At 38.9% G+C, this 19,894-nt stretch overlaps 1 protein-coding gene across 1 annotated transcript; it reads left to right on the forward strand.

Annotated features, from left to right (window-relative positions):
* Positions 1-1,026: 1,026 nt before the first annotated feature.
* LOC124158191 (trypsin-5-like) lies at positions 1,027-18,697 on the forward strand. Its single transcript, XM_046533379.1, has 7 exons — positions 1,027-1,078; positions 2,423-2,544; positions 7,242-7,327; positions 7,431-7,572; positions 8,126-8,233; positions 16,591-16,746; positions 18,093-18,697. Exons 1-7 carry the CDS (start codon positions 1,027-1,029, stop codon positions 18,243-18,245), a joined length of 819 nt encoding a protein of 272 aa, XP_046389335.1. The 3' UTR covers positions 18,246-18,697.
* Positions 18,698-19,894: the final 1,197 nt, after the last annotated feature.

Raw genomic sequence — 19,894 nt, forward strand, 5'->3', positions numbered from 1 at the left:
GATTAATTGGCCTAATTCAGACTACCGCAGTTCCAGATGGGGTAGGGGAGGGCTCGTGCCCCGGGTGGTATTGTTAATTAATTTAATTTTTCTAATTAAATTTATTAACTGTAATATTAAATTATACATTATTAAACAATAATATTAATATAACTTCTTAACATCAAACATACCGTGCATAATTTCAACTACCGCATTGAAAAAACTAGCTTACGGAGGTATTACATATTATTGGTGGGGGAAGGGTGAGGGAATGGGAGGCGAGATCAGGGGAGGGTGGGCGGCAAACTGATCTTTGCCCCCTCGACAAAACTCCTAGTTCCGGCCCAAGACTACGGTACTTAATTTTTCCTCTAATTTCTTTTCTTAATTCGGAAGGGTACGCCAACGTACGCCGAAGGGTACGTACGTACGTCGCCAAAACCTACGAAAGAAGATAATGTTTTCAGAAAAAAAGCTACATATTTGGTGAATTTGAAATAAACTATTAGGCAGCACGGACGTACATTCCGACGGCGTACGTCGGATTTCGTCTCAAAATTTTTACTCTCGCTATTTCGAGACTTTTCCATGACGGTGCGGTGTTATAAATGTTTCAAGAACGATATTTCTACCACGACAAATACCTCGGAGTCAATAACATTTTACCCGTAAATTCGTTCAGAAAGGTAGTGGCATTTCAAGTAGAAGTAAATGTGCACCAAATAGATATAATTCAGGTCGGTGGTTTATCTACGGAGTTTCTTTGCGATAATTTTGCCGATAGTCCAACACCCGGAAGATGTGATGAGTACTTACGAGTACTTACTCTTCAAACATAATTGCAATTCGGTTCGCTGGACTTCGACTGACTTGGAACCTATTTCTTCGGACACCTTGGGCGTGCAATAGTTACAACTATCGATGTCAATTTCCTTTAACTCTTCTCTGAGAAATTAGGACAAAGTCGATGCTTGGTTTCATATAAATTCGAAAGCTTGAATGGAACTCATCACTTGCAATTGAGCACGTTAGCAAAGCCTCACGATGTGCACCGTCGCTTTCACCGTGGCCGTTTTTGCTTTAATTTTTCCTTTAGGTAAGTGATTGAAGCACAGAATATACTGTTCTCGTTGGTATCTCGGCAGGCTTCTGGGGCATGCTACGTCTCGCTTTCGCTTGCGACGACATCTTTAGGATAATGACGACCTTCGGAGCTTGCCAGTGGCGGATATTAGGAGGGGTGAGGGGGGGGAGGAGGAATAGATTAAGGGAACTATAATCGAAACAATCACGAGATAACATCGAAATTTTTGGAGGTTACTTCTTTTAAAAAATATTTAGTTATATTTTCCGATATATTTACCTATTTGAACGAATTTAAATGCAAATCATCTCTTAACTTAGGGACTGTTTTACACGATTTTGGAATGTTACAATCCAGTGGCAGATCCGTAGAGGGGCTGGGATGGGGGCCTATAGATTTACATATATAGCCATTGGTATCGAATTTACTGCATATAGAATGGTAATTTTGTCCGGACTCCCATTACTGCTGGAAGGTTAACTTCCACTTAGCCCCTCCTTGTCCCTATCCTGGATCCGTCATTGGAACTCGTCAAGAATTTACTTAGTCCTTCCCCTCCCGCTCTCTTCCTCTAGTGCTCTGGTGTTCCTGCTCAGGGTAATTGTTTCTCCCCCTTGTCTTGAGGTTCTATTTCGTTCATCATGGTCTCGGTTGTATTGAGTTGTGTGGAAAATCCGCCGCCACGAGGGCCTAGTCTAATGCCGTCGTATCTGTTAAAATCATATGGCCATATACAAAATATAAGCACATGATGTCTTAATTACCAGTTATAAATCAGTAAAGTTATGGAATTATGGATTACAAAGACATCAAGTAACTCTGCTGGAAAGTTCCTTTTTATTGGAGTCTGGTGGATGCCAAATGAGGAATTTTATTTTGACTGTTGTCGAACCAACTGAAGTAGTCGCTGATTGATCGAGACAAGTTTTTTTCTGGGTGCTGGGGGATGCGAACAATATTGTTATTTTACCCCTTCAGAACACAACCAGCATAAGTTACTAAGAAACATTTTATTACGTCGTTGAAATGGTAAATGAATCGATTTTACGAATCGACTTGTTGGGACAATTAGGTTAGATAGGCTTTTATGGCCTTCAAATTTCGCATAGGCAGCTTAGAAATTTTCAGGCTAGGAGACCATAAATTATTTAGTCAAGAATCGCATGATTATAAATTTTATTTTATTTTGAATTGCATATCGCATATTCAAGTTCTGGGTAATTTTTTGGCTTGACAAAGTACGTCTCTATGTAATTTTTCATGTTTTGATCGACCTTATATTCTTCGATAAACTGGTTCGCCTTTTATTCTTGTTTGAAGCTGAAAGTGAATTTTTCTTCCATCATACAATTTTAGGGATTGCCTTGGCCGATGCAAATATACCTCTTCATTCCTTCTCCAAGGCGGATCACAACAGGAAATCGGCTGCTAAAATTATAAATGGGGACGTCGCGGGATTGGGAGAATTTCCCAGTCAGGTAATTTGCTTTAAATACCACTTTACCATGTGTACATTGTAAGCGTCGGAGTTTTTTCTCAGTTGCAAACTTGTCGAATTTCTGGTTCGCGGGAGACTACAATATAATACATTGTTATAATTCTTTCTTTATCGTTGCGCGCCGTGCCACTAGATTCGTAAGATATGATGAATTTGTCGCTTGAAATTCTGTGTTATGAAGCATCATGGTTTTTGTTTATACGGTGAAAATTAAACTTTTTCCTACGATCATAAGCAAATTACTGTGTGCTGGTACTCAATAATTTCAGATTCTCCCGTGCTGAGCATACCTTCCGAGTTGCTTGAATTGAGACGTGTTAATTTGCGGACAGTCTAAATATTTTAAATAGACGCCAGCAGTATTCCATAATTTGTAACTATGCTTTTAAATCATCTTGGAAAGTGCGGGGCTATTTGTTCATTCCAATTCGTAGCCTTTCAAAGTCATTGGGCATCACCTTAAAAAATATCGCGGTGTATTTTTACGCTTTTTAGAACTTATAATGGAGAGATAAATCGCTGCTCGCAAATTAATTTCATTATATTATATCATTTTTCGTTTAATGTATTGGGGAAGCAGAAATTTTTTTCACAGGCTTAGACAAATGCTGCCATTAATTCCTGCGGATTTTCACACGAAAACCCAGGGATTATAGCTCGGAAAGCCAGCTGTTTGTGGCCGTCATTTGATGAAGTACAGTACGAAGATTATATTTAGAGCATTTTTTGAAAATGAATTCGTTTCTTGCTCCAATCTACTCAAATTCCAGGGTTTGCTAGTGCTTGTTCGTGCTGCACCAAAATGACGTCACGAGAATTTTTTTCCCCTAACTGTCCGAATCTATATCCTTAATCCGTCGCGCTCATCGCTAATAGACCACACGATTTTGGTGAACCGCTATGGAAAATGTACGATTACATGAACCAAATTGGAACAGGTTCTATTTTCTCTACATTCATTCGCACGAGTTGGGTAATTATAAGGTGCATTTTTGCTTTCCCTCAGGCGTTCATTTATTTAGACATTAATTCCTGCGGGTTAATGTACCGGGTAACTAGGTCTTTATACTCGGTCACAGATGGCCGATAGCGAAACAATATGGCCTTCCCCAATAAATGCGTCATACATACTCGTCAGCGGCATATTGCGTGTTGACCTCTTCCCTCACCTGTCTTAACTAACCTTTGAATTGAAGCACTGGGTGATATTTTCTCTTACTAATTGAGATGCTTTTTGATGACTGGGTGGATGCTTCAACAATTAAAAAAATATTATTTGTAGCATATTAAGGCATAATTATAATTACTTCCTTCGATTGATAGAAAGTCGAATTACTTTTCCTTCTATCCCGCGCCAATGTTGTTAAAAAAAACATGAAAATATTTACATTACTTACAACATGTGATTGTGGGCTCAGTGGAGAGGCAGGTCCTGGCAAATTTTGGGGAAATGTGCGTAAAACGCCCTGTGAATTTAGGCAACACTCAATACACTACTGTCCGCACATAAGTATGGAGACTCGAGTTTGAACTCTTATAAAAACTATATCATTTAAGCTATTTTCTTGGTATTGCTACCTTTACTTTTATTGTTCTATAGCGCGTTGATTATTATGGTTGAAACATTTTTACCCTTCTAGTTAAATGTAATCTTTGTGAATAAACTAAAAAAGTACCAGTGTTTGAAGCCTTTCTGAGTAAACCTCAGCTTTAAACATTGGCCAACACTAAGCCCGCATTGCAAACTTAACCAGTTTTATGTAACGATGGCTAAGGTCTAACAACACGTATCTCATAAATAGCAACTTTTCAGTTGAGCAAAAAAAACGATAATTATTTTTACTTGTAAACCGAAATTAAAAACCAAAGGTTCATAAAACTGAAAAAGAAGCATTCATTTGCAAACAAAGAGTTGATTTTTGCTTGTATTTTATTTTTTAAAATGCTATCACTCTATCGGTCTCAAACTGGCCGAATTTGAGATACGTGTTGTTAGAACTTAGCCATCGATATTTTATTGAGTAAAGCTCTTTTGGTGTTAATATTAACTTTCATATGTGTCCAACTATTTTAACATTTTTTATTGTATTTTTTATGAAATATTTTCTGAGCAACGGTTACCCTTACGTGGTGAATTTTGACAGTGCTATGATTGGCTAGTCCTCCGTATCTATGTACATACGTAATCGAATTTTTATAATTATCCATTGGTTTTATAACGACTTTTATATTTTTATTCTTAGCGGTAGTTGCTGGCTGCACCGTCAACGCCAACAGGACGGTGCCGGCAGCCGCCGTTTTTACAGGAAATGCCACTGGAAAAAATTAACGTTCTTTGAATGTCAAAATTTTAGCTTTTTCATTATTTCTTATTTACCTGGTTGGATATTTTACCTATTAATGTAGCGGGAGGTAATAAAATTTTTCTAATACTTTAGTAGCTTAGACCCACTAGCGAGAAAAATGCACCATTGAGCACGTGGAATAATGCGGAAGGAATTATACATTTATCTTTTTCACGGTTTGTAAGCTTGCCAAAGACCTGTCGGTCATGGGAAGTCAGTTCTTTTTTTCGAGGCGATTTCCTAAGCATTGGTAGCCATTTCATAATTGATTCAGTAGAAAAAATAAATTGTCTTCTTCGATGATATACGCTCAGAAAGCATTGGAGAGTTGAATTTTCGTTTTTCTATGAGGATATTTCGTCTTAAAGGTAACATTGGCGCGTTATCTATGGGTAGTACCTGGCTTCAACTTTTTCAATTTTGAAATTTTCGAGTTTTGATTTTTTTCCTCGGGAAATAATTGTTTGAAGGAGTTATTGGATATGAATGAGGGAATTATATTTTCCTTTAGCCTGGAGCTACCATTAAAGAGTATTTAATAGAACTTTAATTTTTCGTATACTTGTAATCCTAAAGAATTTAGATAGTGGTATTTCTGACTTCGGTGAATCTCAAGCTTGATTTCGTTAATTAATATTTTTTCGTCCATGCTTCATTGTCAGTATTTCACTGGGTTTTAATGGAGTGATGGATTTATTAAATGGAGCTTAGTTGAAAAAAATCCAGAGGGCCTTAAAACCTAGAGGGTATTTATTGAACAATAAAAAACTTAAGCAGAATACGGGACAACTTAGTTGGCCACATTATGAGTCATGATGGCCTGATGAAGACCACCGTAGGAGGACGGGTGGTAGGGAAGAAGAGCTAGGGACGGCCCCGAATGAGTTACATGCAAGACAGAGAGACAAGAGAGACAAGTTATGAAGGATATAAAAGAGAAGAAATACGTTGCTATCACAAGGCTAACGGATAGGAGAGAGAAATGGAGAGCTGCGTCAAACCAATCTTAGGACTGTTGACTAATGATGATAGGAAAAGGTCGATTATTCTCCGGAAAACTGTTTGGCGAATGACTTTTCAAACCGCCACGGTTTGGCAGTGTTTTCAGTTTTTCATGCACTAGAATTAGCGGAACGTGCTAAGGTGTTGACTTCGATGAGAAGAATTACCTAATGCCTGCAAAAAATAGACGGTAAATTACATCACAGTGCACGTGGAGCAATGCGGAAGGAAGAGTGAATTTATCTTTTTCACGCCTTGGAAGCTTGCAAAAGACTTGATATGAGTCTTATCAACCGGCCAAATGACAGTCTCGCTCATCGAGGTTTTGTGAGCCTTATCATCCGAGTAAAGCCATGCTATCCGTTAACATCTTGACTTACGCAACTGTGTATCCCATAACTCTCAAGAACGATATTTTTAATCTTTTACTTCCAGAAATATCTACAGAAAGCTATTGAATTGGAATAATGATGGATTAAATATATTTTTCATGTCATTTTCCGGGAAAACAAAGGGATTCTAAGATTGAAATCAGGAATGTGGTAGACGTAGTTTATCCGTACGTTAATAATTTATGCTTTATGAAACGAGGACTAATTGGAGGAATGGTGGAGTGCATTAATAAAATTGGCCATAGAATCTAAAAATCAAATGCTTGAACAAAATTACGAGTTGCATTTATTAAAGTCCTTTAAGGTTCGGGGGAAAAACGAATTCCCATATCTATCCGTTCGGAAAAATATATCTCTTAATTTATCGCTTCTCTCGGACCTGGAAACATATTAGGCCCCTAAGATGATGTGTCCGTGTCGCTTTTAATGATATCTATTCAAAAGATAAAGTGAAGATACCTATGGAGTAAGGAGTTGCGGGAGTCAAACGACAACCAAGGTCATGCGCCGTGAGGGAAAGGTGGAGAGAAACCTAGCGTCGGCATTGGCCTACTCCTAACGAAAGGCGCCAAGGGGACCACGACTTAACGTCCCATCCGACGGACGGAGTGCTGCACCTGAAATATCCTCCTCAAAGCACTCAAGCAGGGATCGGGCAGCCTCTGCCACCGCTCGGATTTGAACCCGGACCATCAGGGTGGGAAGCCAGCACTATTGCCACCATACCAATCTGATGCCTTCATGCCGTCCATGGGTGATCAGAGCAGGAAATGCGTCGTTATCTAAGCCAGCGGTCATCATTGATTAGTAATTTCTAAGGCTATTTTGATATCTCAGGTTACTCCATATAATTAATGTGTTGTTAAAGTGATAAAAATATTCACTTATGCTGAATAGATGATAGATTGGCATTTCCCTTGCTTTTTTTATTTTCACAGGTATCCATACAGCTACTCGGAGTGCATAGTTTTGGCGGCTCCATCTTGTCCTATCGATGGATATTAACCACTGCTGGTGTGGCCTAGTGAGTGCCTGTCGAAGTTGAACTTTCCTCGTAACATGATCAGTAAAATATTTTGGGTGTGTATGAGTGTATTGTGTTGAACATTGCAGTTCTTATTTTCCAGTGGACAGCCGGAAGATTACACAGTTATAGCGGGGACGAATATTTTGAGTCACGGGGGGACATTCCACAGGGTGGAGAAAGTTCTGCCGCACCTTTTGTACAACGAAAGCGATGGCTATGCCAACGATATAGCATTGATGAGGGTGAGAGTTGTTTTTTATTGTTTTAATGTGCTTCATTTCTGTTCTATCAGACTTCTTAACTTACGCCATAGTGCCCGAGTTTAGGAATTAGATGTAGGGTATAATAATTACATGGAATCAGTTATAAATTGGATTGGTTGATGGCTCTGATAAAACATTGAATTCTATCTTCTCTTCTCGGAGGTATACTGTGATATATTCGGTGAAACTTGTATTTAAATTTATTATACTTTGTTATCGAGCCGAGAGTATATTTCGACGCCTCGTCAACCGGGTCGATTTATTATTCTCCCGGCTCTGATCTTGGTGTCAATCTTGGCAACAAAGTGCGGTAACGATTCCTGACTGAAATCAATGCTACTTAGTATAAAACGTTTTTTGGTCATATCCTTCAGAATAGGATCATTGTAGTGTCTACTAGTGGTCATAGAGTGTCATATTCTGGTATCTCAGAGCTTTACTAAGGTTATTTTGTATTGTTAGTGTTAAAATGATTTGTCTTTAAATACCATTTGACATTTTAAAAAATGATCTATTTTCTTTCTTTTTAAAGCTTATTGACCCCATTACGTTGGGAAATTTCGCTAACACTATTCCTCTGTACGAGGGACAGCTCACTGAGGATATGGAGGGTATTGCAGTTGGCTGGGGATGGTTCATGGTGAGTTACATGGAATTCAAAAGTTAATTTTTGTTTAATCAGTGTTTACTAAATTTCTATTACTAAGTGACCCAAGAAAAAAAGATTTTTTTCACCTGGAACAACTTAGCGTTCAACTGCTCTCGTATGCATAAAGTGATGGGCGTGAAACAAATAATCAGATTTAAAATCCATCAGACTGGTAACGAATGCCACTCTTTTCTCTCTGACTTATTAGTAAATAATTGATAAACATATATGGAAATTTGGTACGTTTTGTTCTAGTGTGCATCTGCTGTACGTAAATTATTTCGGTAATTATGGTAACTTCCATTATTTGTCGTATTGTGCTACAATGGTAACATTTTGCATGCGCAATCGATTCCGTTGAACGAACGCGTATAGTTTTGATATTTACGTGCATTATCCTGACTTATGCTTACCTTATTTATTTATGACTCTCACCGCGGTACTTTTAATTTATTTAAATATTAATTTCCAAATTAAACTATGCAAGATAATTTTGACCTTATCATATATGAAACAAAGATGAGGATTGGTGGTTTATCTGAATAAATTTCAAACCCTACTTATTTCTCTCTCTTTATTTCGAGAATTATCGATATTTTTGACATAAAATTAGGCGGTATGTGGAAGAATCGTGTTTATGCAATGTATATTTTTGTATTCGATTAAAGTTTTTTTTTTAGTTTTACTTCTTTTACCACGCCCACATTTTTTTTGTGTATCTTTTACACTGAGTGAGGTTCCTGGTTATTATTTTAATATTTTACAAGCAGTAACAGTAAGAATGGTCGGCTCATCCGCCTCTTCCTTTAACCCTCCACTAGTTTCTCTGCGATTCAGATTAATGTATAACACCTTTTGCCTGCCATTTCTGGCCAGAGCTGTAGTGCCCGGGAATTTAGACTATATGGCTATGTTCTGATAGAAGTGATCTAGTTGAGAGTATTCACGGTGATGCTAACAATATTTACTGAATTCATTTGGTGGAGGAGTCATTAGGATGAGTCATCATTTAGGGGCTTGGTACGGACCGTAAGTCGCGCTGCGCATACCAGGGTTCCCACTCAACCGTGAAAACCTTAAAACCGTGAATTAGCCGTGAATTTCCTCTACCGTGAAAAAACCGGGAAATAGCCGTGAATTTCGTCTTAAAACCTTAAAAATCTCTCAATCTTGATAATAATACCTTCCCAGAAATTTTCATCTTCGTTCGTAGCTAGCGCACTTCTATTCATTGTGGCGAGCATCGTCGCATGCGGTCGCATGGGTCAGAAAATCGTGGGAACGAATGTTGCCTGAAGAAAAAAACATCTTTCCCCAGCGCAGGCCTTTTCTCTCCCCCTCCTGAAATATGACACCACTTCTCATCAGCTTGTTTGCTTTCCTCAAATGGCTTGGTTTCCCCTCCCTCGGTCACTGCTTAGTCCCCCTTCCACCCAATTAGCCTTCTCACTGGCTGCAGCGACCACTTTCGAAACTAAATCTAGATGGCCATTGTGTCGAAAAATTTGAACGTTTATTCAACACCCTCAATCCTATGACTGGAAGACCGCTAGCCTTGACAACCTGCCATGCGCTGTGGACACTACGCTCCCTGCGTTTGAACCGGGTGACAGCGAGCTTTCGGCGTGACGTTACTAATTCTCGCGCATTGCGGCCCTGAAAACGAGAGAAGATTTCCGCTTATGGCAACACAGCATTACACGATTGTCGCATGCGTCGACCTGGAACTTGCCAGTTTTACGTCGCAACCGGAAAGTTTGTGTGGAGTAATTTACTGTCGGTGGTGATCCAGTTCCTCCTCTTTGTGCTATCTAAGGTAATGCTGTTTGTTTGTGTCGTTAAAGCCTCAATGCCGTCGCGATATAAATTGCTTCATAGTCTCACGAATACAAGGATCAAGAACTTTGCTATTTCCTTGATCCTTGTATTCGTGATATTATGGATTTCCACCAAGTTACGCCCTCTACGATTAATTATGCTACATAGTCGTTCCATTTTTCCCAGAGCAACGGTAAGAAGGGAACATGATTTGCCTCTGATTAGAGAGATCGATTCAGTTTTGGTTTCAGAGTATTACGATAGCAGAGAAAAGAAGTCATTACACTGCCGCTTTCAAAAGAATGTTATACGGTGGAACCTCGATCTATCGTTCCTGCATTGATCGTTTGCCGTTTCTGGTCCCAAATAAAGTTCCTTATAGACAATTTAATTTTTTCCCGCATCTATCGTTCCCCGAAGTATCGTTTCTCGCATTGATCGTTTGAAGATCGCGGTTCCGACGCAGAATTTTCCCGCATCCATCGTTTGACGAAAATGAGACGAAATAAATACAATGTGTCATTTATGGCTAATAACGACAAGCACGTAGTTGGAATCCTCCCCAAGAGATGGAACTACCATTGGGAGAAGCTCAGTGCCGTGGGAAAGTAACATTAGCGCATTTCCCAAGAACCTTTATCCCCCTCCATTCACCATTCTCCTCCCCCCTTCTGACGCTTTCCTCTTCTTCAAAATAAAAACAGGTCCCAGCTCGCGCAGGGATCTTATTACGAAGACCTTAGCTTCGAAGAAAATATCGAGTTACACGAGAACAATAGAAACGTGTTTCGCGCTCCCCCCTCTTCTCACCAACTGACCTTTTTCAGCCTAACTGCTTCGAAGTTCCCAGTTTATGGAGGTCAACTGCTGCATGAATCACCTATTAGCCCAAAAGGTATCTAACAATGATATTCAGTAATTGCTATTATGCTTTTATTAGATTGAAATGTTAGTAATTTGCACGTTAAAAAAAACGAGACCACACATGACGTATTTTAAGCAAGGAAATAGATGGAAAAATACGATGGTGATTTTTGGCGAAACGCGATATCCTCGTAGCTGAGCTTACGGCAGTTAATTCGGCATTTTGTTCCGAAAACATGATACCAGGTTGTTATCAGTTATCAATTTACGAGCTATACTACTACTAGTAGTCTCACTTGTCAGAGTTACTGACGAAGGGATATCTTCTCAGGATTTTTGTTTCTCCCTACTAACAATCCGAATTCATCTGATCTGGCGCTACGCTAATTAGAAAAGAATGGGCATCTTTAGGGTAAAAAATTTCATGGCGCAGTCATATGGTCACGCTTCGCCCTCTGCAGTGTGCTCTGGCGATACGTCAGTTCCGAACTTCACCTCGTACGAGTGGTTCCCTACTTTCCGGGGTGGCTGGACTTCGAACCACCGAGTGTTTTCCATGTGGGTTTAATAAAGTCATTTTCACTAGTTTAATTTTAGTCGTCTTCCGACCATGGCCCCTCCGAAGTAACTATTGAGAACTTAAAGAGATGGACTGAAAATAATTGATCATGAAGAAAATAATCCGGGCTAGATGCGCGTGAATATTGCAGAGCGCCTTGGGTTGTCCGCTAGCACATGACGTTAGGGGTGGGGGTAGAGTGAGCTACCTGGAGAAAACAAGTAGAGATATGAAGGCGAAGATCCAGGTGGGCGTGCCGCTGACGATTAACGCAACATTGTTCACGCTTTACACACTACCTCAATTGTATTAAAAATATATTCATTAGACAGGAACAATTCAAGTAATAGACTATTTTTGGCCTTCGTGATCCATCTCACAACCAGTCACTGCACCGGCGAATGCGGTTGTTTTAGGCACAACATGCACATTGCTCTCGTGAATATGTGTACTGGAAATGGTGTTTGATGGATAAGAATTTTTACATCAGACTGAAATCCATAATAGCAGTGTAAATGCCGAGTGGAGAGCAAACATTCAGAATTTTGAAAGAGATATGGGTCGAATCAACAATATGACGTATGTGTCTTGATAAATTACTACTATTCCTGTTATTATCTAAAATATTGTTTTGAAACCTTTAATGAATTTCTTAATTACTCGCCAAAATCCTGCGTTTCCTGGGACATAGGCAATCTAGCAAAAAAAATTAAGCATTGATCGTTTTTCCGCATTCATTTTATAATCGTATCGTTATTAATAAAGAAAAATTGTCCCCTAGAGGAGTTCCAAAAAAGGAGGGTAGTCTTAGTATCGTGATCGTCTTAGATTCGTGCTAATACGTTGTATGAAATTGTTTTTCGATTTATTATGTTCTATTAACAATTTTCATAAAATATTTTCCGCTGAGTAAGAAAGAATCAATTTATTATATTCTATAATCAATTTAAATAAAATATTTTCCGTTAAATAAGAAATATTGAGGTGGGGGAAATTCGGTTACTGTGCAGTAATAACAACGTGCGCAAAAAACAATCTCTCAGCGAGGAATTAAAAAAGGACCTCGAGTGTCCGGACGGAAGAAGGTCCGAAGGGTATTCGGCGTCCGGGCAAGAGCGCGGTTGGGCTGGTCCTTTAGTCGGCCCTGAATTTTGCAAACGATAGATCACGTCATAACAGATATCACTTTTCATTGCGGCGTTAACATTCACGGCGTTTTTCGCGTACGTTAATTTTCTGTTGATATACGGCCAGTGATTTTCTTATTGTTGGCTTATTAACGGACCGTAAATTCAGCAAAATTGAGACCGTGAAAACCTTAAAAAAAACCGTGAAAACGTGAAAAATAACCGTGAAAACCTGGAAAAAGCCGTGAATTTCATTGTTCAGGTAGAGTGGGAACCCTGGCATACGCAACCCGACCCAAACCGAAACATCGGAGTAAACATGGAAGAGGAATAATCGGCTATTGCACATTGAAGTATGATTGAAATGCAAAAATCCGAGGTCACGTTTTGGGCCTGATTGGCTGACCACGACATTATCGTATGTTAATATGTTTTTTTTATTGCGATTGATTATTTTATCAAAGGAGAAATATCAGAATTTTAACTATGTCTATTCAAAAGCATTTAATTTGCTGACTTTCTTCATTCTAAATAGAATTCAATGCTCATAATCTGTTATAAATTAAAGTACTCTACAGTGATTGTAGAATTGTGCATATAGTAAATATAAAAACCAAATAGCTGTGACAAAATCTGGAGCCAACCATGAATAAACAAGTATAGGAAAAGGATGTTCAAATCGTTTTCCGTCAAATGTTCAACACGAAGAATCACAATCGAAGAGGCGGCCTTCCAATTCTTCGTCTTTAGTTCCTTGCCCAGTAGGCTTTCTCAACAACAGGGCAAACATGTTCCACGGTGAAGTTACACTCAGCGTGGGGATGAACATGGGAATGTCTTTCATCCGAGATCACGTTTTGGGCCTGATTGGCTGACTACAACGTTATCGTATGTTTTCATGTTTTTTTAAAATTTCGATAGCATATTTTATCGCTATTCCATTTAATGCTTACAAAGAAGAAGTATCAGGATATTAATTAAATATTTTCAAAAGCATTTATTTTGATAACTTTTTTCTTTCCCATTATAATACTGACGTTGGAATTTTAGTGTTAGCGTGGGCTTTTGATTATTACATAGCTACCTTGAGCACTCCCGCATGTATTTACTCTAAAATGAGATAAAAGAAAAGAAAGTGTCAGTTATGATCTCCTCAGGTGAAAATATAAACAGGGCGACGTCAGTGCTCTGATTCGATGCGGGCACCAACTGCCTCAATGGTGAAGAGTAAAAAAAAGGGCGTATCTGTTTACGCATAAGATCGAGCATTGTCATTCTCAAAAGCTTTTCATACCAAGATTGGATCTTACAAGTCTGTTGTGATAACTTTTAACTTGTGATATCGGTCAGCATCTATCGAAAACATTTTATGAGTACGCTATGTAATCGCCCACTCAGGAAATACCGGTTCGAAAATAAAATTCAAGAAATCCATCTATTTGCTTCTCATATCGTGAATGGTTCATCGGGGAATTCCATAAAATTATCTTTCCCGCGTGTTTTCGCAGACTTTGCCATTGTCCGATTACTCAGACTTTGTGAGCTAAGTACAATCGCACCTCTGTATCAAAATAATGCAGTATCATCTGTATTTTATGTGAAAAATATCTGAAAATTTCGGTAGTGATTTCAGTAATTGCAGTTTTCCAATGATAATGATATTAGGTTACAAGAGATGATATAAATATGTGCCTTCTGTACAGTGCTTTTAATGAAATTTCAGTTTTAAGTGGAAATCACTCTATGCCTCGACTGATAATTTGGTTTTTACCTGTTTTCGATGTGACTCAGGCGATGTAAATATGTGGGATGTTGAGTACTCATGCCATCTCTCATGTAATCTTAAGTCAGCAATTCTATGATTGGTTTGACTTTGCTCTCCTATCTCTTCCCTTTAACGTCCTTTACAACCTGTCCTGCGTAATTCATTCGGGGCCGTCCCTTGCCTTTCTTCCCGTCATTCTGTCTAACTATCTTTTCCAGGGGTGTCGACTTACAAAAAATATTGGGGGGGCCCAAACCGGGGATCTTGCCACAGGAAAGTTTAAAAGTAGTGAGTTTTAAGTTTTTTTAAAGCATTTTAGAAGAGTGATATGATCAACAATAGAACCCTGATAACTCGAATCTCGATATCTGGACACTCCGGGGAAAATCGACAAGCCTGATACATTTTTCCTCTCACCAATAACGAATTTTTGAGGGGGCTCGGGCCCCCTCAAGCCCCATGGAGTCGGCGCCACTGATCTTTTCATCAGGCGATCATACCTCATAATGTGGCTTACTAAGTTTTTAGAAGGCTTTTTAATTTCTCGCACTCTTAGCACTTCCTCATTGCTTACTCGATCGATCCATTTTATCTTCATCATTCTTCGGTAACACCACATTTCGAATACTGCCTCTCTTGACTTCTCTGCAGCTGTCAACGTCCAAGCCTCGCCTTCACAGAGAAAAATGCTCCATGTAGTAGTATCTAATGAATTGTTTCCTTACTCTTATTCTTGTATTATCAGCTAGAAGTAAATTCTTCTTCTTGTAGAACGCTCTCTCTGTCTATGCTATTCTTCTGACGATTTCTATCTTGCTTCGCCCATTACTGGTTAATCGGCTTCCTAGTTGACAAAATTCTTTCACCTCTTCAAGCTTTTGTTTTCATAGTTAATTGTTAGTCACAGGCTCCTCTCTTTTGCAGCTTGGTTTTCTTTTTGTTGATTTTTAGCTGATATTTGGGGAATTCGACAAAAAAATTCGACAAAAAATAATGACTCAGTCTTCGTGTCTGAGTAATCTGACAATGTCGTACCAGTTGTAACACCACTACCGTTTCATCAGCAATATTCCTGGTATCCAGACAGAGTGCTTTTGTTTTCCAAGTTGAATTCAAGGTTGAGTTGATAACACCATTAACTCGGCAATGGAGTAAAACAAACCGACTTCATGGCATTTATCGACTTCGTGTTAGACTGAGTCATTGTCCTTTCCGTATTTATCGAAGTCTTCTTCTAATCATTCTCTGTTTCGACTACGACTGCTATGTCGTCTATAAATCGCAGCGTACATTTTTTTCTCCGAGGATATTGTCAGCTAAAGCCTTCTCTTTTATTTCATTGATGGCTTTGTCGATGTCAAAATTAAAAATTACGGGGTACAGTGTTCGCCATTGTCACACTCCTTTTCCTGTTCTTGATTCTTCATAGTTGGGTCCAGATTTGGTCGCAGCTAGTTGGTTTTTATATGAACTATGTGCTCAATTCTACGACAATTGTCGAGCACTTCAATTTATTACAGTTTCTAAACATTGAATTCTATTCCACGCTGTCAAAGACCTTTTCCAAGTCGATAAATGCTATGCAAGGAGGTTTGTTTTTCTCCATTCTCTTCTTTAAGAGCAGAGTAAAGACCTGCATTGCTTCTCTTGTGCCCTTGAATTCCCAAAATCCGAAGTACAAGTGGGAAAAATAATAATATCAAACATTAAAATGTTAAAAAATGAAAATGTTTGATATTATAATTTTGCCCACTGTGCCATGTTAATGGTGTTATCAAGTCAATCTTGAATTCAACTAGGAAAACAAAACCACTCCATCTGAATCCCAGGAATATTGCTAATGCAGTGGTAGTGGTGTTACCACTGGAAATAAAATTGTTAGGAATAGTCATTTTGTTTTTTAATTTATCGTTAATTTGTATTATTGCATTGAATTTTGTCACTACGCTATTTATGCATGCTAGTAAGCGCTAACTTCTTCCCCTGATAGGAAAGCGAATATCTATAGTTTTAATGTCTTCCTTTTCTGACGAACTATATTACGTGGCAGCTCTACCTTGGTGTTTAAAACTTTTACTGTTCATAGTATCATACCTATTTTTCATTTATCTCGGGATAATAGTAACTAATCTTTAGTTGAACTTGCGATTTTTTTCTCCATCACGGTAAGTGGTTTGTTGTATAAATTACCAAATAACATTCTTACATATTTCAGAAAGAGCATGCAGGCATTTCGAACCATCTTAGGAAAGCTAAGTTACGGATTTCCAATCGCGCCAAGTGTAATTTTGCTTATTCCGAATTTGGCCTCACCATAAAATCTTCGCAATTTTGCGCGGAGGATCCCATGGGCCTCGCTGGACCATGTTCGGTGAGTACCTAATTATATGCTATTTTATTTTATCGTAACAATCAATCCGTATACCTTAGGAGAAGTTTGATGCGCAAAATATCGAAAATTCATATTTGTTGCGCTTCTTCATCACAAAAACAGTAAATTGTCTTTACGCATTATGTGCAATAAAACCCAAATAATAGTTGGAAGATATACATAAAATATGCATAGACTATATATACAAATAAAAAGATTGTCTCTTATTGTTGAACGCTTCGGGCCTCGAAGAAGTTGGCATTGCTGTATTCTTTTGTGTCCAAGGAAACGAAGGATAAGGTGGGGGATGAAAAGACGTTGTCAAGGCCTTCCAACCGTATGTTTCCACAATATCCGGTAGGATTTCTGAATAATGGAGAAACACAAAATACGGACTGTGAATTTACGGCCCAATAAACTTATAGGAGCCAATTAGTTGGTGTAAAGGACCTGCCGGCCTGAAAGTACCTGGTGTCTACCGCGTACCTTGTGTGAGTGCGGAGAGGTGTCTATTGGAGAAACAAGTAGAACCATCGAAAAAAGGGTAAAGGAACTCCAGCGGCATCTCCGACTACGTCAAAGTAATAAATCGGCGGTGGCAGAGCATTCCATCAACCTCGACCATGCCATTCAATGGAAGGAAACAAACCTTTTTGGACATTCCAAAGGATATTGGGACAGAATTACAAAGTATTAAATCGAGATCCGCATCGAGAGCAATGATTTCAGTGGAGATGAAGGATTCCACTCGAATAGGATCTGGATCCATATCCTTAAAATGGTGGGAAAAGGCGAAAATGCATTCACCAATAGGAACCGTCCTCACCTGAGAGACACGCTGTGTAAACCTGGCTACTCGAGAACCGGCATCTGCGGCCCTGATAACGATGAATAAGTCATTCATCGAAACGTCGGCAAGGATGGAGATGGAGCATCTAACCCTGATGGAAACCTGTCAACTGTTTACGTCAGCCATTCGCCGGGAGAAAGTAAAATCTTTCATTGTTGTATTGCAGCTTTCGACAACTAATTACTTTAAAGATCGCAGCGTTGATTCTATTCATCCTAATAATTCATTTCTTACGTTAGGTTATTTGTTCAAACAATCAACCCATGAGGGGTAGAGATCTATTATTCGCCCATTATCTCCTGCATAGCTCTGTTACTACAGTACTCACGTGTAAAAAAACGGTTGGTAACTGATTTCGTTTGAAGTATCGCGTATAGCATTATTTAATTATTTATTTGGCATAATCATTAGATTAGTATCGAGATTTTGTGATCGGAGAAAGCTTCCTTAGACCGTTTCTCTTGTTTCCCTGACCGAAACACTTTAATTTTAACAGGGTGATGCTGGCGGAGCTCTCATCGTCGATGGGAAAATTGCTGGAATAATCTCTTGGAGTTTGGGTTGCGTGCTGCAGGGATACCCGAACGTGTTAACAGATGTCTCTCATTACGTGGAGTGGATCAGGACAATCATTGAGTGTCAGCCGTGAAGACGAGGGGACTTGCCAAAATGGTCGTGTTAATTTTCTTTGTGACATTTTAAATATCGTGATGCTCGGAATAAACAGATTCATCTGGAACATGAGAAAAGAAGTTATCAGGAGTGTCATCAAGCTTTGACTGTTTGCAGTGTTTTAAATGGATGCAATTAAAACTATTTAAAGTACCACCACCTATTTTTTTCTGCAAATTTGTTCCTGAGATCCAGTGTTAGCATATTGTAATTGTGATGGTAATTTTGGACGTGTTTTGGATGTTAGGATACCCACATTATGGCGTATTTTTGTGTATGTATATTTTTTGCCATAAGCTCTCGTGCTAGTTAACTAGGCTTAGGCATTTTTTTCTATTTTATACTTTTTTGTAACGTGCATCATTTTCTACTAGGGCAATAATCTCTGTGCAATATCCTCTCATATTGTTTATTGTGTGTGAAAATCTAAAAATGTTTGATGTTGAAAAATGATTGTTGTTGTATCAAAGATCAAAAATAATTAATAAATGACAAAAGCAATGAAAATGTTAATGGGTGTTTATTTTCCGGTTTGTATGTTCAGAGTTGGAGATTAACCACGATTTTAATTGGTTCATATCGTTTTCATTGAGGTATTGGTTCTACTCCTCGTATCTATTCGTTTTTGATGATGTCAGGATCTTAGGATTCACCGTGTTCCGGTAAAAGCAAAAAAAAGAAGAATTTGGTTATTAAACGAGCGAAGTTTGCATCTTGTTGCCCCTCACTCGTTACATGATTATCAAAAATTCATCCTGTTGGAGCACCTTTAAAGTGACGTAAGGACGTCTTTAGTGAACTATCCGATTGGGAAGTATTTAGGATTTTTTCTAATTAATGATGTCATCCGGGGAAATGTGGGGCTGTTCTCGGGAAGATTTGAAAATTATCTTCTTAGAATATGGGGTTAACAGTTGTTAAAGGAACCTTGTCGTTGTTAGTCAAGCCTAGTCCCTAACTCTTGCCTTAATTTATTTTTATCTGGTCTTATGTCGATGTTTGGTGATTGCTGCTGTGTGGGCTACTATGCAATAATAACGAAACTGTTGGTCTCTTGCGCTATTAAAATGAGCTTGCTACACATACGTGAGAGTGGTTGCCTAGAGGGGAGAGCGCTAGGCGGCTGGTCGAAGGGTCCCTGGGTCCCTGGTCAATCTGGGTTGAAACATTTGGATCGAGGTGGCCATGTATCTTCCCCAGTGGTAATGATGCATTCTCTTCAAAAAGCAACAAATCCCCTCTTACCGCTGGAAAACATTTCGCCTTTAAAAATATTCCTAATTCTTCGTTAAAACTTTCGCGGGTACTCGTCATGTTAAATAAGAACTTTTGGGCTGTGTCGCCGCTTCAATTGTTTGGGTGGCCCCTTTTTTTTAACGTTTCCCGACCGATGCTGGTCGCTTTCTCAAGGAAATCTGATGAGGTGGGAATTTATATCCATATATATATTACTGGTATCCGTGTCAGGGGGTGGAGGGAAAGGAGCGGGAGGTTGGAGGAGTAGGTTGTTAGTTCTTGAATACGGGTTGCCAAGTGCGACTTATTTTAAGGCCGGTGTCCCTGTTAAAATTATTGTCCTTCTCTTTAGTTATTTCTATGGCCTCTCTGACTCGTCTCTTTGATTGA

Source organism: Ischnura elegans, chromosome 4 (genome assembly GCF_921293095.1).
Source record: "Ischnura elegans chromosome 4, ioIscEleg1.1, whole genome shotgun sequence".
In the NCBI taxonomy this organism is placed as follows: domain Eukaryota; kingdom Metazoa; phylum Arthropoda; class Insecta; order Odonata; family Coenagrionidae; genus Ischnura; species Ischnura elegans.

What these genes read in the sequence shown, in the direction of transcription:
- LOC124158191 (XM_046533379.1), top strand. Translation starts at nt 1,027, where the DNA reads ATGTGCACCGTCGCTTTCACCGTGGCCGTTTTTGCTTTAATTTTTCCT. An exon ending in ACCACTGCTGGTGTGGCCTA is followed by an intron (nt 7,328 to 7,430) that starts GTGAGTGCCTGT and finishes CTTATTTTCCAG; the next exon opens with TGGACAGCCGGAAGATTACA. An exon ending in ACGATATAGCATTGATGAGG is followed by an intron (nt 7,573 to 8,125) that starts GTGAGAGTTGTT and finishes TTCTTTTTAAAG; the next exon opens with CTTATTGACCCCATTACGTT.